The 19,819-nt window shown below is 46.0% G+C and overlaps 1 protein-coding gene across 2 annotated transcripts in view; it reads right to left on the bottom strand.

The window, feature by feature from the left end:
• Positions 1-12,539: 12,539 nt before the first annotated feature.
• The window catches only part of PRCP (prolylcarboxypeptidase), a 33,917-nt gene continuing 26,637 nt past the window's right edge, over positions 12,540-19,819 (bottom strand). For both annotated transcript variants that reach the window (XM_052812751.1, XM_052812752.1), the window contains exon 9: positions 12,540-15,744. In XM_052812751.1, the coding sequence (XP_052668711.1) occupies positions 15,540-15,744 (205 nt within the window). In that variant the 3' untranslated portion in view covers positions 12,540-15,539. The remainder of the gene's footprint in view (positions 15,745-19,819) is intronic.

Here is a 19,819-nt window from a genome sequence, read left to right as displayed (position 1 = left end):
TCATGAAGCCCAGACAGCTACGCAGCCAGATGTCCCCAAGCCACGAATTGGAAGAGGATGGGGACAGACTGGGGGGAGTGTTGCTCTGTGCTCATCCCATTCTCATAGCTCTTCCCAAGGGTCTCCTCTAGCCTCTGTCAGGGAGAGGACATCAAGCTGCTGCAGCAGACATATAGTTCAGGATCTACAGACCGTCCATTCCACTTGCCACTATGCACCCTGGGCCATAGGAGATAAATGCCAGCAAAAGACCAAATCAGGAACTGTAATGTGCCTCAGGAAGAGAGGAGGGGAGACCTGCAATGTCGGTGTCTAGGTTTCTACAATAGCAGGGAATTCATGGAGTAAAATCTCAGATGATGCTATGAAGTGCCCCGAGCTTCACCCTACAGCAGAAGGAAAATAAAATGCTAATTTAAGAACACAGTGCAGAAAGAGTTGACTTGCACCCCTCACACTGATGTCCAATAATTCAGGATCCACTGGGACAGAGAGCAGAAGTGTTCCTGCAGCTTCATGCCACAGGCACCTGCATGGGATGCAAAGCCCCGGGTTCAGGTATCTGCTCCCAGTGCTGCTTTGCTATTTAACATGAAAGACCAAACTGCTGCCCTCTCTCACTTCCATCCTCCCCATCTCCTCCTCCATTAGCAATGACTGATGGATGTCCTTGCATCCCCAGGATGTTCCCTGATGTTCCGTTCAGTTGTGACAGCAACCCACTGCCTTGAGGATGAGCCCCAAAGACAAGGATGTTTTATCCATTGGGGTTTTAGCTGGAGATCAGGTATAAATCCCTGCCCAGAGGGATGTTTCTTGCTGGGCTAAACCTTGAGGTTCACACCCCTAAAGGTGCCTAATCCCTACTGGTTTCTAGTGTGATTCAGGGAATACTGCCAAAATTCAGAGATGAGCTGTGATGGTAACTATCCAGGGCTCCAAGATTTAAAGGAGAATATGTCATACTCGGTCAGGTACAACCCCTTCCAATTAAAGCAAATCAGAAAGAAGAAATAAATTTTTTAAAAATTAATGTCCCCAAATACTTTAGAAACTTTCCAGTTTTATCCACATTTTCCAGTTTTCCTTTTTCCATCCACCACACACATTACTATACTTTTGCTTTTGAAAAAGAGCAAGAAAAAGAGAGAAGAATGGAGAAGTAGGAAATAGTAAAATAAATAATTTTCTAGCTATCTTGTCAGGAAAACAGCCTCCCCAGCTTAAAAAAAAAAAAATTCAACATGTTTTATTTTGAGCATACTTGGTGAAACCAATCTCAATTAGAAATCTCATCCAGCTCTCGATAACAAGTTGCCCAAAGAGCAGCACCATATTCCTGCGTCCATCACCACGGCAGTCGCACGGGCACATCATTCACGCTGCTTTTCTTCCTCCCTGACATGCGGCTCCACATAACATTGCTGCAAATGTAACGGAGAGCAGCTCGTGATCTCCCACTGCTGCCTCCCTCCGCCGGCCACCGATTTCTCTGGCACCGGTCTGGCTGCGTGCTCTGTGCATGTGTGTGCGTGTGCCCATGTGTGCGCATGTGTGTGCACGTACAAATTCCCGTGCTAAGCAAGGGGCTGCTGTAGTTTGACTTTCTCTCAAGAAAAGATGTGCATGCCTCGTAACTTGCTGCTGTCGCTGTCCTCTTTCTTTTCAATGCAAAAACTTGTCCAAAAGCAGTTGTGTAAAGGTGTGATCAGCTAATTACTTGTAACTGGAATAACCTGGAAGGAGAAAGGTTGGAGGACTGGTAATGTGGGATCCTTCCCCACCTTGAGAACACCGCCTACTTTGGGGGCCCAAAGCTGCCAGCACATTTTCAGAAACCAATCGTTTCCCAACCAGGGTTACCCAAAGGTAAGAGCACAGTGGTCACTGCGCTAAAATCCTGTTCTTCGCTCTGGATTTGAGCCTACCGTGACCACAACGGGAGCAGAGAGACCCTGCGATGGCACCGAGCCATAGGTCCCAGCCCCATGCATGCATCAGCAAACCCCCCAGGACATCACTTATGTCACCCTCCCAAGCTCTCGGGGACGTTTCTCCAGGAGCCGCTTATTGACTTGTCTCAACCCAAAACAACAACATCAGTCATCATTCCTCTTCCCGGCTTGGTCCCCCCTCCCCGGAGTAAGGAAAAGCGTCGAATAATCCTCCTCCGTTCGGTGTGTGGTCTGGTTTTCCGTGTCGTCATGCAGACAGTACAGAGACAGGGGGTCAGGCGGGTCATCAGAATGCTAATAAGAAATCTGATTGATGAGCCAGTGCCCCGGGGATGAATGGGATACTTAATTAATGACTTCTGCTCTGTTTAAGAAAAAGTTTCCCTTAACTCCCATCCCTCTTTTTCTTAAAAAAAAAAAAAGAAAAAAGAAAAAAAACCTCTATAATCCCAAGTTTTCCAAACAACATAAAGGGAACTTCAAAGACAGACATGGTCAGTTTTTATGTGTTGGGTTGGTTCAGTGATTCTTTCCTTTCTTTGTTTACAAGGGCAGCCAGGCTTGATTCCAAGGCTGAAAAATAAAAGGCCACATTGTTCATCCAGATTCTGGATTTTTACAAGAAATTTCCTCCTCCCCAGTAGGGCAATTAACTGCTTCATTTCTGGGTCCGCGAGTACCAAACCGCGCTGCCGGCCCTGTGAAACTCGGCAGCGGCCGGTTCCTGCCAAAACACGGCTCTGCTTTGGAAACAAGACGTACTATGGAGAGCTATTGTCCCATTAAAAGCTAACCAGCGAGCCAGGACTTGGGGGTTTTTTGCAGGAAAATAAAAGCCCGTCAGGGAAAGTACCTGGTAGGCACTTAGCTTAGGAACATCAGACTCTGTATTCAGGGCGATTCGAATGGGATTTCAAACCAGCAATTAGCAATGGGAAAACAGCAACAGTTTCAAATGATCTCTTCCGGATTGATTTGGAAGGTTATTTCATGCTAAATGAATAGCAGCAGGAAAGAAGATGAAAAGGGGGGAAAAAAAAAAAAGGAAACCCACACAAATGAATTTTTTAACTCTGAGCTCTTTTTTTAGGAACCAGCTCAGCTGCGGCATTCAGGGCAGAACAAGCTGCTCAGTGTCAGCGCCGGGCAGATGGGAGATGGCAACGAAGCGATGCAGGTGACGGATCGGGCCCCATGTGTCTCCCACCCCAATTCGGTCACTCCCAGCAGACAGCTCCGGCCACCTTGTGAGCCCAAACACGGCGACACGCAGCCAGGTCCGCGGGCTCGGCAGGTCCGCGGGACCTCGAGCCCCTCGGTGGACCCAAGCGGGGAAGGGAGCGGCATCCTTCAGCCCCACGTGGGCTTCACCAGCCCTTCGCTTGGGTTTAAGGGCATCCTAAATGCTAAGCCCACTGCCAGAACGTTTTGGTAAATGGGAGCTGCTCGTGCACTTGAAGTGTGTATTTAAGTGCTTGGTTGATCTGAAACCCATGGGAGGAAGAGATGGATCCTCACCAAGCCGGTGGCTGGCCCCGGCAGCGATGCTCATTTCGGGCTCGCAGGACCTGCAGGCTGCCTTTTGCTGGTTTGCTGGAGCTGAATTCTGATGCTGATGTCTCGTTTTCAACTTCTTGCAGTAATCCTGTGTGCAGTTGACATAACCTGCAGATCTGTTCAGCCGTAGCTTTAAATGCAATTAAAAATAATTTCTTTTTAAAAAGTCAAGAGACCCTGAGGGCACAGGGAGTCTGCATCAGTCTGAACTTTGGGCATGTAAGAAAATGCGCAAACTCCAGAAGAATAAATAGCAGGCATGGCTTTAACCTGGCAGCCTAGTCTACTGGTTATTTGTACTTTTTAAAAAATAGGGCATGAATTTTCTAAGTGAGTAGACACCTGCTTTGGCCTAAGGGTTTAGAGCACCGGTTACTCTTACCAGCGTTGCTGGTTAAAATCCCACTTGTTCAAATCCCACTCATGGGGGATTTAGGAGTCCCTCATTTAGATATTTTATTACCTAAAAAGCACTGACCTATTTAAAGTGATGGGAAAGTTCAGAGTCACCTTACGCCCTCTGATCTTGACTCCCTGCAGCCATGATGTCCTACTCAATTTTGTCCAAGAGATGAACGCTGTGAGAGGCAGCAAAGCAGGAACATAAAGTGTCCAAATGTTATCATCTGGGACTGGTGTGGCCCACCCGGCCATTATTTTAGGGAATTTAAGTGAGTCCTGGTTTATTTTTAGCCCTTCAGCTCTTTCTGCTCAAGGGGTTAATAAACAAACAGGCTTTAAACAAGTTGGGCAACAGGAGGAGGAGGAGGAGGAGGAGGAGGAGGAGGAGGAGGAGGAGGAGGGCAGAGGTGTGGGAATGGAGCAGGTCTCTGACCCTCTTGGGGACCTTCTTTCGGACACACTGGCTAAAGGAAAGGGAGGAAAAGAATCAAGTGAAAAAAGACCCGCCAAGCAATGCTGGGCAGCCAGGAAAAAAAAAAAAAAAACAAACCAACGTTTACCGCCTGCAGCTGATTTGCATTTGTATTGGGCACTTGGGGAATACGGATAAAACACTCTTTATTTTTCAAGGGAATTCAGGGAATATCAGCAGCAACATCCGTGCATAAGCACAAAAGGGAAAACAGAAGTATTTTGGTGATCCTGCTCTTAGGCAGCAACAGTGATAACATCAGAATAATGCATCTCTCAGCCCTTTTTTCCTGGGTCTCATCAAGAAAAACAGCACAGGCACAAAATTACAGTCACTTCTGGCAGTGGCGCGTGTGGGAGAAGTCAAGGAGGGAGGTTAGATGGGGGTGAATGTCACTAGTAATTTATTGCTAAACTGTGAACAAGAGGAAGGGCCTAGAGTCTAAAACTAACATCAGAGCCCTCCGTAGCTCCCGTCATCGTTGCCCGCAGTGCTCTGTGGCCCTCCGGTCTGCCTGCTGGGCACCGGCAGCGTAAAAGCAAAGCAAAACCAAAAATTGAAAAAGAGCACAGGCCAAACATTGAAAAAGTCCACAGAAAGAGGACTCATTTGTGGCCAGTGAAACAAGTTGTATGGCTGAGGTGCTTCTTAAACCTCAGGCTGTGGCTGCTCACCGTGGGAGTAGGACACACTCGTTGATCCTAGATCCTCCCGGTTCCCAGCCAGAGATCCCATCTGCATGTGTTTCCATGGGTAGAATGGTTTGGGTTGGAAAGGACCTTTAAAGATCATCTAGTTCCAACCCCCCCTGCCATGGGCAGGGACACCTTCCACTAGACCAGGTTGCTCAAAGCCCCATCCAACCTGGCCTTGAACACTGCCAGGGATGGGGCATCCCTCCAGTTACAGGACTGTCTATCCCTGCATTCCCCAAATACATTAAATGCCTTCCTGCTGGACTTCTGGGGCTCTCCAGTCTGATGGCTTTGCAGGTTCAGGGGCACCTCTCCTGCGCAGATGGACATCTATCAGCTGCTAGACCTCTAATTCTTAGGTAGAATCTGAATTCTGCTCCACTCTGTCTCCACTGGGGAGGTGACAGCCTTCCAGACCGGGATCTGCCAGCCCCTGATCGGTAACACAGTTATAATTTGATCGACAATGGAGCCAGCGAGTCTCGTTACAGCCCTAAGTGCTTTGCTGGATCGTGGACCCAGACAGCTCTGCAGATAGACCCATGTTCACTCCTCGCGTGTCAGGCACAACCACTGGAGGATGAACTGGTCCACCAGTGCACCAGTCCAGGGTTTTGCCTACCACTGGGCAGCTCCACACAGCCGGCTCCTTTTTGCTGCACAGTTTTGTGGAGATTTACTCATTTTGCACTTTTAAGGGCCAAAGAGAACCACTGAGAAGGACCAAAGAGATCCACTGAGATCATCTCATCCCCCGAGTCAAAGTGTTGATGCTACTACTCCTGAAACAACCTCAGCCCGTGGCCAGAGCGATGCTCCGGGAGAGCTCCGTGCAGAGCAGAGCACCCCAGGCTCAAAGTCACTTCCCAGTCACTGGTGGTGACCTGTCTCCCATACATGTGGTGGATCAAATGAGGACATGGGTCTACCACCTCAGGTAGTGCCTGAGGCAACAGCCCAGCTCTATTAGCGTGTTACATGAACAGCTCTGAGGCAAAATCTCTTCTGCTATAAACCAAGATCTGCTATTTATTCCTGACAAAATGGCCAGGAAGCCTTCCCTGATCCTTTAAATGCCACTGAGAAACATCCACCCCCGTGTTTAAAAAGAACTGTGTGCTCCTTTGCATGAGGAAGGGTCAAAACCAGAGAGATTTTGCTTGTCTGTTTGTTAGCAGTGTGTACCGGACCAAAGCAAGGTAGTAAGTAGCCCTCCGCTGTCATTTCCCAGCTGAGAAACAACTCAGAGGTTACTTCAGGCTTGACTCACTTCAGGCTTTGCCCACGTAATTCCTTACTGCACCTCTGCAGCAACCTTTAGGCCACGTAGAGCTTCAGTTGGGTGAGAAAGAGTCACAAAAACCAAAGCGGTGACGTAAAATGGTTTAAAATTGCAAACCTACCCTGTTGACACTTGCATCTGGCACCCACGTGCCAGGGTCCGTACACACTGCAGAAGATGCTGCCCTCTACACCCGCCCCCAGGTTTTATGTACGTCCTCTTCAGCCAGGAAGTCTCCATTCACAAAAAGAAGTTTCTGCTGCCATTTCTAGATGTTTTGGAGGGTGGGGGGTGGGAGGAGAAGGGAGGGACTGAGATAGCAGAGGTCGAGCCCCTGGCTTATTCCGCTGATCAAATCCCGGGCTGTGGCATTACCTTCCTTTTCAGCTGACCCAGTTCGAGCGCTGCGACTGCCTATTCCCACGCCACGTCAAAGAGAAGGTTTACATTGTTCACTGGATATTAATTTAAATTATTCTGGGGCGCTTGGAAACCACCTCCCCCCCCGTTCAGTCTCCATGGGGACTATCGCAGAGGCTGGAAGATATAAATGAGCAGCCACTGACACACCGATCTTCCTCCCCTTCTGCTGCAAACTGCCGTGAGCAATTTTCACTGTTGAAGGGGACACATTCATATTTTGCTGAACAACTTGCTAGGACAAGATAGACAGATTTTTTTTTTACTCATTAGAGACCGGTACAATATCCTATTAATACCATTTTTCATTTGTTCCTTGGGTTCACACGCTTGTGTTGTGGTTCTTTTCTTCACACCAACATCCTGCTGTTTGTTGATGGTATTAATAATACACCCAGCAGGAGGCTGTGCCCCCCGGGGTCCGGGCTGTCTGAATAATTATTGAATGACATTAGGGTTGTTCTGTAAATTACTTTGTGACCCAGGAATTCAGCAGGTTACCGCTATAACTCAGGCTCTCGCACTTGATTGCACTCACCACCCGCTGCCCCGACATTTATTAGTCTAGTTTGCGTAGCAAGTACCGACTTCATCTGTTGGGAGGAAAGGTGGGAGCCTCCCCGCTCCTGCAGCATGACCTGGGAGGGCCTGGCCTTTTTTAATGGCCTCGTTCATGGTGATTGAGAATGGGGGACTGGTCTTTGCAAGGAAATAACATCCTTCGCTGCTTCTCCTGTCCTTTTCAGTACACATTGAAATGTTAAGGGGCAGCCGAAGAGCCCAGTTTGCAAGGTTGGACACATCAGCGTGCTGCAAGGGGGGAGAAGAAGGTAATTTCTTTCTTTCTAGAGGAGGAACACTATTTTTTCCCCATGCATGCTCACACATATATACACATTTCATGGAGGGTGCCCACCGTTCTCCCCTTGGACCAAAGGAATGGGGCTCCACATCACCAGTGCCTGCCTCAGCCAAGAAGCTAAGGGCAGCCAGTGGATCTGTGAGACGCTTGGCGGAACACCAACGGGTGTTAGACACAGCAAGAAGTTGAGTTGCTTCCTATAAAACTGATGCACGTGCAGATGTGGAAGCAGAGTTCTGGGTGACCCACTGGACCGTGCCTGCCATCACTCCTGAACCCCCCCCCAGCATCTGCCCAGATGTACTGGATAACTTCCCTGGGAGTGCTGAGCAGCCCTGGAGCACCGCTCAAGATTTGGGCAGTAATATCACGCTAAAAGGTTTATAATTTCTCCTGAAGAAAAACAGTTAAGACCTCTCTGGTCTTATTCTGGTCCAAAATCCTCACTTATCAAATGGTGGTATAATACCTGTGATAAAACAATGGCGATCCAATGCATAGTTCTCTCAGACTTATTTGACCATATGAACCGCCCTCCAAAAGAAATCCCTTGCTGTTTGCAAGGAGGTAGCCCAGCCCACTCTTCTTCCCCATCCCAGTTTTTGGACAGTGCTTAACTGCTAAACCTGTTCCACAGTCCCTCGCAGAAGTGACTGGGTTCTGTTTTCATTGCAGCAAGGAGGCTGTGGTGACTGAATGTCCCTTCTAAACCTCATTCGTATGACATCAGGCATTGCAGCAAGGCACATCTGGAAGCCCTGATGTACGTCAGGGCTCTGAGGGCAGAGCAGCATGGGGCTTTCCTCTCTTGTCCTGGCAGCTGGTCAGATCTCAGCTGCAGAATCCATGGCAGAATTGATGTAGGGAGGCAGACAGCAAGAAGGTAGTTGGGAAGGATGTCATCCTTTCAATGCTGCGAATACTTTAGAGAGCAAGTGCTTTCATGACTAGTCCAAGCATATCTTCTACAACAGAGAGAAAAAAGAAACTATGTTGTTCTCAGGTTTCAAGTTCTTTGGCATTTCTTAGTCTTGCAGATGACACCAAGTTGGAGGGAAGAGTTGGCACACTCAAGGAAGGGTGGCCATCCAGAGAGACATGCTGAAGGAAGGAGACAAGAACCTCACGGAATTCAACAAGAGCAAGCACAAGGTCCTGCCCCTTTGGGAAGGAAGGACTCATTGCCGTGGTGCAGGCTGGGCACCAACAGCCTGGGGAGCAGCTCTGTGGAAAAGGTCTTGGGGGTCCTGGTGGACATCAAGCTAGGCATGAGCCAGTTGTGTGTCCTGGCAGCAAAAAGACCAACAGCCTCCTGGGCCATATGAACAGGAGCGGGGCCAGGAGATCCAGGGAAGGGATCATCCCCCTCTTGTTGATGCTTGGTGACCACAAATCAAATACTGCATCTAGTTTGGGGCCTCCCAGTAGAAGACATTGATCAGCTAGAGCAAGTTCAGTGGAGGAGCACTGGGATGGTTGGGGCTGGAGCACTTGACCTGTGAGGAGAGGATGGGGGAGCTGGACTTGTACAGCCTGGAAAAGGAACAGCTTTTAGGGCACCTAACAGCAGCTCCCAGCACCTACAGGGCTCATCAAGAAGAGCGAGCAGGGCTCTTCATAGTGGTGTATGGTGGGAGGATAAAAGCACACTAAAATGAAACAAGAGGTTCAGACTAGGTACAAAACTTTTTCGCCACGCAGACAGTTAAGCAAGATGCCCAGAGAGGCTGTGCAGGCTCCGTCCTTGGAGGTTTTCAGGACTCATCTGGATACATCGCTGAGCATCCTGGTCTGACCCCGTAACTGACCCTGTTGTGAGCAGGAGGTTGGACCAGAGGCCTCCCGAGGTCCCTTCAGCCTGAACCATCCTATGATTACTGATCGTACAGCAGCCTGCTAAGGAGATGCCAAGGCCTCATCTGTACAAATTGCTTTCCCCTCCTTCAGAAAATAAAGTTTGATACCGTCTGGGACTGGTTTTTAGGTTGTGCGCTAAGTCCTTGAATACTCTCTCTCTCTCTCTCCACAACAGAGAACCGAGTGCCAACTCTCTGACCAGGGTAGCCAGACAAGCACGTAGGGCTACAGCTCAGTGCCTGTCTCCGTGAAGAGGACACACCGATGTCGAGGTGCCTCTTCTCCCTCTGTTACTCTACCGGGTGGTGAGAGGAGACAGCGCGTTTCACTCAAACTGGGAAAGGCAGCAGCTCAATATCCTTCTCCTCCTTCTCTGCTGTTTTGAGGATGTTTGGATAACGAATTACAAAATGCAACCTGTTTGCCTCTGCTATAAAGCCAAAACCACGTGCTAAAGCGTCCCAGAGCCACTACTTGCTTTGTTAAACACTTTGGCAAGGTGGGGGGTTCTACCTATCTTGCTAACTGCTGCGGACAATAGGATTTCCTAATGTTTCTAAGACCCGTGTATCCAGATGGACGTAGGGAAATCAAAGATGCACAAGCACAGACCTATGAAGAGCGGAGGAGCTGAGCAACACCAGGCTGGTACCAGCCGAGGTCCAGCTGTGGCTGCATCCCGCAGCAGCACGCCTCGGTGCTGGCCGCCCTGGCTGAGCACGGCCGTGTTCACCCCTGCTCAGGCGTCACCTTGCGATAACTTGTCAGCAGATCCAAACCTTTCCAAAGGGTTAATACAGAAAACAGGACATTCGGAGAATTCCCCAAAGCCATGGATCCGCGTGGGAAGGGCTGCTCACCCAACACACAAAACCAGACAGGGTCCTGTCATCCAAGTAACCGCGAGCAGCTTCCCCGCACGCTCAGAAAGGAGAAAGCTTTTCTGTATTTCACTTTGGGGGGGGGAACGTGGTTTTGCAGGAGGGCAAAAGGAGGACCTTCTATTCAGGTGGCAGTCAAAGGGAGCGGAGGGTGCTCGGCCGCCTGCCGGAATTGGCCCTGTATTGGTTACACCCCCAGCTATTTGAGGAAAAACTTGGCCTCTCAAAGCTCTCTGCCTCTCTCCTGCGCCTTTGTATTCTCTAGAAGGTGAAGCGTAAGGGTATAAAAAGCTGCAAACAAGTTCCTACCTCTGGAGACCAAGCATTTACTCTAAGAAAGAAAGACCAATTGCTTCCCAGAGCATTGTCCACCCACATTAGAGAAAGGATTAAGCAGATACATTCAGCTATTCTAACAGATTTTCTTTAAACCTTGAATACGCCTCTCACACTTGGTAAGATAATCACATTAGTTTTGTCATTAAAAGATCCCTTTTATAGAAAGTACCTAAACCGCTTAAACCACCCAGAGAGGTCGCATACATTAGAAAACAACAAGACAAACGGAAGGGATTTGCTATTCCCGGTCTCAGTGTTTCGCTGCCCCTACTTTCTAAACTGGGGGATTGAACTAAAAGATTTTGCAAATCACCAGTGGAGGGGAAAGCCCCTGAGAGCTGGGCAGCAGCCGCCCTAGCCCGCCCCGAGGAGCCCTCGCTCCCCACCGAGGAAACACTCGGATACAGCACCGAGGGCTATGGAAAATACATTTTCCATATGGAGATGCCCACACGTTACACCCAAAGTACCCCGACAGCCAGCTGATTTTCCTGGGCTGAATATCTGGCACCCAAAACCCAACTGCAAGATAAGCAACCGCTGACGTAGTTTATGACTGCCTTGGAAAAGCACAAATAAGGGTGCTCCATGCTAAAGGAGTACATTCTCACTCTTCACTGTTGTGGGCAGTTGCTGTCTCGGCATCATGCCCCAGGACCAGGGGGACCTCCATCGCAGGGCTGCAGAGGGGACAGAGCAGGTCCCCACCTCAGCAAGGCTCAGAGTAGCAAGACAATCAGCTGTTAGCAACATAACTAATGCTATAAAGCCATTTCTTCTTTGGGTTTGTATTCTTGAAAGGACTCAGAGAAGGAAACTGCCCTAAAGCATGTAGATCAAACGGTTTCAGATTTGCTGGTGAAAATGAGTTGGGCTGCAGGGAAAAAAATGAAAGGCTGACTCGGGGCTTCAATGCCCATGTCTCTGCACCTGGAGTAAGGAATCAAAATAATGTAGGAGCACAAGTCTATTCATACCAGTGAAAGCTGCAAGCAGTTGCCCACTATCTTTACTGGCTTTACTACATTCATGATTCCTTAGAGATTAGATTCACAGCAGCTAAATACCCTTTTAAAGAGCAGACGTAGAAAAAAATAATCCCTTTATTTAAAGCATACCGACATTTGTCTGCAACATATTTGGCGGGCAGACAGTATGGGAGACAAAACTTGATTCTCACTTCGCTTATGCTTTTCCTGTGATTTAGAAAGCATGTTCTAGGTTCCTGGAGGGGCTTTACTTTCTATAGTCTCCTTGGATGATGCAATATTTGATGATCTTCAAAGTTAAAATTACCTACAAACACAAGCTGCAGAAGCCATTTAGCTTCCTCCCAAGACTCTGCAGCCCTAGCCCTGCCCGATTATCTCTGGGCTACACAGCCCAGTTAAAACTTCCACTTGCCAGGTCAGGGAACCTTACAGATCCATCCACACAACCTTCATCATCACGGACACGTAGGAAGTGCATGTTTGCCTGGGACTGGAATAAGCTTTCAAAAACAAAATGGATTTTTCCCCACTATAGCTAGCTTGATTGCATTCAACATAGTCACCTATGGAGAACAACCAGTTCATACGCCTGCTCCTCACCATGCAGCTAAACCTCTGAAGTGAGAAACTACCAAATGAGTGCAGAGACCTGCCATCTGACATCTCGACTGCTGTGTGTGTAACCTGAGGATTACCTCAACTAGTTTTCCTCCACTCCACCCGAGTCAAGCACAAACAAGACAATGTTATTTGCACAACTGCAAATCTGCCAAGGAATAAAAATCCATGTCCTTGCAAAACAAAATCCAGTTCCAGAAACTCACATTTTGTTATTTTAATGCATTTTTATTCATAGAACTGCGGTTTCACCAGTAAGATTCATGCTTTGGGCAAACCATTCATTCTTTTTCCTTCTACATTTTCCCCAATGAGTAGAAAACATACATTTTTAAATTCCAGTCATTCATGATATGTGCCAAGGACATACATAAGCCTGAGATGAAGTATGGCCCATCCTCATATGCATGGAAAGAAAAATTGGCCATTTCCCATGGCCCATTTTGTTCTCACCTGCATGAAACAAGCAGGAGAGCTAACACTGAGATGAGGTAGCCAAACACCACAGACAGTCCCTCGGTAGCGTACAGAGATGCATACATAGATTTTAAGATGAAGCCTGAACATTTAAGGTAAATAAGACTTAAAGTTTCAACTACTCAACTTGAGCAGAAAAAAAGGAAAAAGGAGGAATTAAAAATGAGCCAGTCACCTAATTCATAAGCTGGCCCAAGCAGTAAGAACCTGATCCAAAATGCACTTGAATCAGAGTCTCACAGACAGAAACTGAATAGAATAGCAAGATTATTAAAAAACAAATAAGAAAAAAAACCCCAAACAAAACCACACTGAACAATTTTTGGTTTTAAATGTAATTTCTAAAAATTTAAAATTGAAAATTGCATGGGTTTTAAAGTTTTATTAAAGGCAATTTTTTCTGCTTATGAAAGGAATGAAAAAAGAAAGAAAAGAGGAATGAAAGTTTAAATTACTTATGCTGAGTGAAACTAAAAAGTGTTTTCCAAACAAAGAAGCTGTTTCCTGAGACAGTAAGTTAGCCAGCAGGGGAGAGAGAGGAGACACAAGCTGATTAACAACATACAGTAGCTGTCAATTTGGACTGTTCACAGCCCAACACATGAACATCCCATCTTTCTCCATACAACATAGAAATGTTTATCCTAGAATTTGCACTTGGAGTAGCACTCTGAGCAATCAGTGGGAGCAGTTGGACCAGGCTCTTGCTTCTTTAGTTAAACCATTTGCAATCCCCAAATTTATATTTACTCTTGCAGATTCCATTCCTTGCCTTGCAGTAAACCAGGACATGACCACACATCAATAAACACATAAGAAGATACAATGGTATTTCTAAATTCTTGACTGTAACCCACTTGATTAAGAAACCATTTTTACTTGTTTCAAAAAAATTCAAGGCCACCATGTCATTATGAAGTACACAAGCAAAAGACTAGAATATATTTACAGAAGAGTACCAAAAATTGGAACTATTGGAAAAGGGATTGCCAACTGCTTTCAGTCAACAAGTTTCAGACAAATTCTACATTGCTCTTCCTTTTCCCCCTGTGGTTCTTCTCTGGTCTTGTTCTCTATAGTCTCTTAAATAATAACCTTGCTCAAGGGCACAAGAGGTTCAGATTGCAGAGTCTGAACATAAATGCCATGTTTAACATAAGACAAGGGAATGCCAGGAACTATTATAAAGATGATGCACAGGAGTGTTTTAAAATATAAAATTTCAGTGTTGACTTTGCTTTGTTCCCAGAGGATGGGAAGAGACTGGAAACAGAAAAGGCCACCTGGTGTCTTAGGAAAATACTCAACTATCAGGCATATCATGAAAGCTGAGAAAACTTTTCAAGAGAACTAGAATTTTAAGAGTCTGGGGACAAGAAGCCTTGCCCGAGTCTCTCTGAAATGGAGTTGTCCTTTAAACTGCAAAGAATTCTTTCTGAAGAAGGGCTTCAGTGTGAATGAAGCCAAAGCTGGAAAACGAGGGGACTGCCCCAGCCATTTATTAATGTCAAATATGCTGTCTCATGAATCAGGGCAGTTTGTCTGTTTTGGAAGCCTTACAGAAAGCCCAGTGCACCTGGCTTGTTGAGCTCAGCATCAGGCTTTAGGCTGATCCAAGAGGATAGCTGCATTCTGTGTTTTGAATAGTTTGTCCCGCAAACAATTTTTTTAAAAAGGCTTTTATTGAAGAGCCATCAGCAAACAGATCATGCAGAATTTGAACAATACACAGAATGGGGGGAGGGAGGAACCCACACAAGGCACAACCCCAATTATTTGTCACTTCATAAGATCTAGCCAGCACAAGTGTCACATTTGCTCTTCCAGAGAATAGCTTCGAAAGCTTCCTGATTTGAAAAAGCTAAGTGTTTGGGGGGGATACACACACATACACACACACAAAATATACCCAGAGTTTTCTTTGGCAACCATCATCACAGTGGCAGATATTTCAGAATTAGGACAAACAGCAAAGGAAGAAATAAAACCCTGATGCAGATTGTGCATGCTTAGCCAGTTATCAGCAGAGTGAGTCCAGGTCCAGCCCTGACTGTTCAGTACAGCGCAAAATGGAAAGCCACCTCAGGCAGCTTTGATTAATAAGCTGCTAGAAAACTAAGGGGAAGAGAAAAAAAAAAAAGATACTTGCTTCTTTTCCAGCATTAATTCCAAAGGGTAAGGGCTGTTTAGTTTCTTTATAAACAGCACAGCCAGTTTCCCCATGCCTTCCCTACCTTTCCACCAAACATCACAGTAAGATGTGACTTTTGTTCCCCCATTACCTCCACGCCCCTGCCATGACAGTTTACACCAGCTGAGGATGTCTGAAATCCAATCCCACTGAAGGCAGCAGGAGTTTCATCATCAACAGCACTGCCATTTAATCCACTGTATATACCAGCAGTCAGGACAATCACCTAGCGCAGCGAGGAAGGCATCAAGCCTAGAACAGGAACTCTTTATGGTAAAGTACAGCATTTGAGAAGAGCAGAAGAGGAAAGCAAGCCAGAGCAGGCAACTCAATCCATGCACTTTGACTAAAGTTTATTATCTGAGAATGCTCTCCATCCATCTGCTGCCTGCTTTTCTCATGGGCACAAGCAATGGTTAGCACTGCAACACAGGTGAGGAAGCAGGAGTGAAATGTTCAAGTGACCATGTGGTAAGGCCTGGCCCTACTACCAGCAAAGCCAACAGAGGTATAATGGCCACAGCTGTTGCAGTACCACTTCAGTGGTTGCGCCTGGCCTTTTCAATCCACTGCTTCATGTAGTGGATTTCCAAGGCTCGAGCTTGCTGCACAGATTTGGGGTCCAAAGGGTTGCGGCTGCGTAGGTCCAGGTGATGGGCTCCATCTGGGATCACAATTGCCACGAGGGAATCGGTGATGTTCTGGGTCACCCCACCTGCAGACCACGGGTCCAGGCCACCATTGCTGTAAGGAAAGAATACTTCATTAGGGTATATCCACACAGCAGTTAAAAGTGGGGCTGCGGCTCACGTCAACATACCCACATTGACTTTCAACTAGTTTTGCATATGTACCAACAGAAACAGACCTCAGCCCTGTCTCAATGTCTTGTACCCACCCCCCTGCTGAAAGGAGCCTTCTTGACAGAGGTATGGAGCTATTAGCAGCCTAAGGAAGGCTACACTTCTGTTAATCATCTGCTAATTCAGATGATAACCTATAATAGTGTCGCAGCCTATGGAGACAGATCTGCTGCCACCTGTCATTGTCATAAAAGGTTCAGGTTCTCCTGTACAAAGACATGTCCAAATTCCCAAATCAAAAGCACTTTGCTTTCCTTCTTCACAGTCTGCCATAAACTAATAACTAACTGGACCTTTTAGAGCTGAATTTTCAGGAAATTCTACCTTTTGCCGTCTCAGCTGGGTGCCAACCTGGTTTTGCAAAGAAATGCTTGGACTTTCCGTTAGTCCCCTTATTTCTAATACCAACCATATTAAAATAAAGCTTTTATCCCTCAAAAAACTGTCTACAATGACTCTTCCTTTGGGACAGGACAATTTAATGCAATTTACTCTCCCTCCTCCCTCAACCCAAGTCAATGGAAGGATTCCTTGCACTGTAGATCTGGCTCCAAATAATGCCTGATCCATGGAGCAGGCCAACGGCTGAATGGGGATGAGAGTTTTGCCTCTCTCATTCCTAGGTTTGGACTCGACCCAGTAATCCCTACTACATCTTATTTTCCTTTACCACAAGATTCTTCCCACATGTGGTCCATCTTTCTGCACAAAGAAACATCCATATACTTATGGAACTACACAAATCTAAATCTGTTCCTCACTTAAAACACTGGACCTACCCACAAAAGGAAACATTAGAGATGGGCTATTGTATGTCAGTGTAAGTTTCTAGGAGGATCTAAGAAATTAAAACATCCTTGGATGTTAAGAGATACGCAGCTAGAAAGATACCACAATGGCAGCACCACAAAATAACAGAAAAAAATAATGAATAAAAAAAGAGTTTTGTGGAAATAACTAAGAGTAAAAACCTGATGGGGTCTGAACTAATGCTTTATTTGTGTCTCCACTGAAAAAAACAAGTATCTTGAATCTCTGTAGTTCTTTATTTTCGGTGGTTCTAAAAATGACTTAGGAGAAGAGAAACATTTTGTATCCGCAAAACAAAACGCATACAGACCTGACCAATAAGCAAAACCCATTTGATTTAAAAGGTCACCTGAATCAGCAGAGCACCTTAGCAACAGGGGGATGAGTTGCTGAGAGACCCAAGATGTACATGAACTCAGATCTTTTGGTCCCAGTCATGTGGAAACTAAGCATGCCACAAAAAACCCAACACTGTCTCTGGCTGTTTCTGGGAGCTTCTGGCTGCGTCCTCTGCAACTCCTGCCAAATGATGGCACCAGAGTCACTGATGCAGTTTGGGAAGTGATACTTGCTGAGAGGAGGGGTGACTGAGGGCTCGCCACACAATAATCGTAAGTCTTAACAGCTTTACAGAATAAGGTAATTCAGTACCAACTGGAATGGATTATTTATGTGTTAAAACTGCACATGCATGTAAGTACTCAGTTGCCCATCTTGCAGGACAGGAGTTTCCCAATGTAAACAGAAATAGTAAAAGAAAAGAAAGAATAAAAAAGTCAGCCATTCCTTCCTAGCAGTGGCCAGGCAAGTACAGCTTCAGAAAAAAACCTCATGCAAAATATCAGCACACTAGTCCTGTTTTTAATTCGTAGTATTTCCTCGACAGCATAAATAGGGTCCTGCCTATCCCACAGCAAAGTTTCCTTTCCTATCATGTCTTCAGAGCCTCCTCAGCCCTCCAGCCCTACCCAGAACAAGGAGAGGTTTTACACAATCTTAGCAGCCCTGTCTGTACATCCTTTTTTAACACGTCCACTCTCCACAACTGCCAAGTTTTTTTATTAACTTTTTTTCTCTCACCTTTTCTCTTCAGCCAGGCACTGTTATGCCTTCTCTTCTTTTCCTCCATTCCCTTCTTTTATGCTAACAATACTCCCTTCTGCACATAGCTCCAGTATCTCTCAAAACAGAGCCTTCACTTTCTGCCTCTCCCCTGCCAGTGCAAAACTGGATAGGTCATTGCCCTAACTTAGAAGCATACAATCTAGGTGTGATCCATCCAGACTGGAAAATACCAATTTTCAGACTCTGCACAACAAATTTTGTACTGTCAGATACAACCTGGGCTGATTTTGACCACCATAGTATGTTGATGACAAGACACTACCAGCTGCTACAAGCTCTCTGCCACCACTTGCATGAACAGCGTCAAAACACCATTTCCACCACTGTGTAGCACTTCCACACCAAGTACACAGCATGTTCCAGTAAGAGTATCAGGAACTGCTGGAAGAGAAAGGGCAAACAGGGTTCTGAAAAACCCAATTTCCTCAAAGTAGTGTTTTAGTAATGATGTGCTGCCCAGGACAGGCAAGTAATATCTGCCTACAGCTTAAGTAACCACTCACACACTAGATTATCTCCAAGAAGGTACCAAAGTGGCAATGGAGATTCCTGCATCGATACCATACAATACATACAACACGCTGCTCGGAGGGAGATGTGGCAACACCAGTTTCAGCATCCTGGCCAAATCCCACTGCAGCTGGATAAATCCACCCGACAGTGGTTCTCTTTAGATGAAGTATTCTCCCCTTCCTGAGCTAAACTGTTGTGCAAGTTGCCTGACACTTGAAACAGTGCTTTTTACCCCACAGGGAGCTGCATCCTCTGGTAAACATAGGGATATATTTTGTAAAGCACTCTGCAGTGTTCAAGGATAAAAGGCTCTTATATAAAATGTACAGTGTTGACAATGTATTTGTTCGAAGAGAAACAACCCAGCTTGAGACCCAAAGCTTTGTGTGTACAGCGCTACTTCATTCATTTGGTTGCTTTCAAGCTTTTCTCATTTCAAGCTCCTTCAGCTGGCATAAATTCTTAACACTTATTTAGATTTGTTTGCTTGTCTATCGCTTACAAAGCTGATTTCTACTGTACAGAGCTGTGAAGCCTTGGAAATAAGCACCACTCTGCAAAAATTAAGTTAAACCAACAAATTTTTTTTCATTAAAAAGTTTTTTGGAAAAGGGTGGAATTTCTCACTCTAGAGCAGATATCCTGCTGGGACAGAAACAGCAAGAGGCAAACAAGAGGAAAGCAACAGGCCTTTGGAGCCAAACAGACCAACGCTAATAGCTGAAATCCGGAGAATAATCCCCAATTCAAGTAAGGACTTTCTACTTTTAAAATACACACCTATTTACCAAGTCCAACAGACTAATTTTGAGTTTTGTTTAAAGTGGCAGGGTTTTCTCTGAAAAAGGCTTTGCACAATTTTAACCAGAGCACAAAGGACTACACATCCAGAAGCTGCCCGCAGTGGGCAATCAGTACAGCAAGTCGGAACTCCTGAAGCACTGGCTTTAACGGGTTTATTAAATGCCTCCCTACCACGTAACAACCTAATGAACAGCCAGTACTTGGCTGTTCAAAACTTTGTATCACCTCACAGCAGAAGTACAGCTACATGAACTTCCCTTTAAAGAAAGCAGAGTTTAACCTTAAAATAAGGAAAGTGAAGGCTGAGTAGAGAGCAAGCAACATGCACTAATCTTTGCACTAGACTGAAACATTTATTTCACTTTTTGTCCACATACAGAAGTGTTTCAGACAAACTTCTGTTATATTACCAGTATGCCTTGCTAGAATGGAAGCACCTCCTTGTATTTGGATCTTACACAAGTTTGTTGAAACTTGCCTAATTACCACTAAAAGAAAAGGGCAATTGGCAGTGATAGGAAAGCTCCCCAAGTTACTTTCCCTTTGATACAGAAAAGAGAGGGAAGAGGAACGTCACACCAGCCCATCCACAAGGCTATCACCCTGAGCAACAGTTTTAGTGACCGAGGTCCTGTGTCACAGCTAGAGCTTGTTTAGACTTTCCTTTTATGTGGAAGAGACAGTGCTTTGGCTTCATAAAAGCT

This window comes from Harpia harpyja, chromosome 17 (genome assembly GCF_026419915.1).
Source record: "Harpia harpyja isolate bHarHar1 chromosome 17, bHarHar1 primary haplotype, whole genome shotgun sequence".
Taxonomy (NCBI): Eukaryota; Metazoa; Chordata; class Aves; order Accipitriformes; family Accipitridae; genus Harpia; species Harpia harpyja.
Note: the sequence above shows the minus strand (reverse complement) of the source record. Positions and strands in the feature narration are given on the sequence as shown.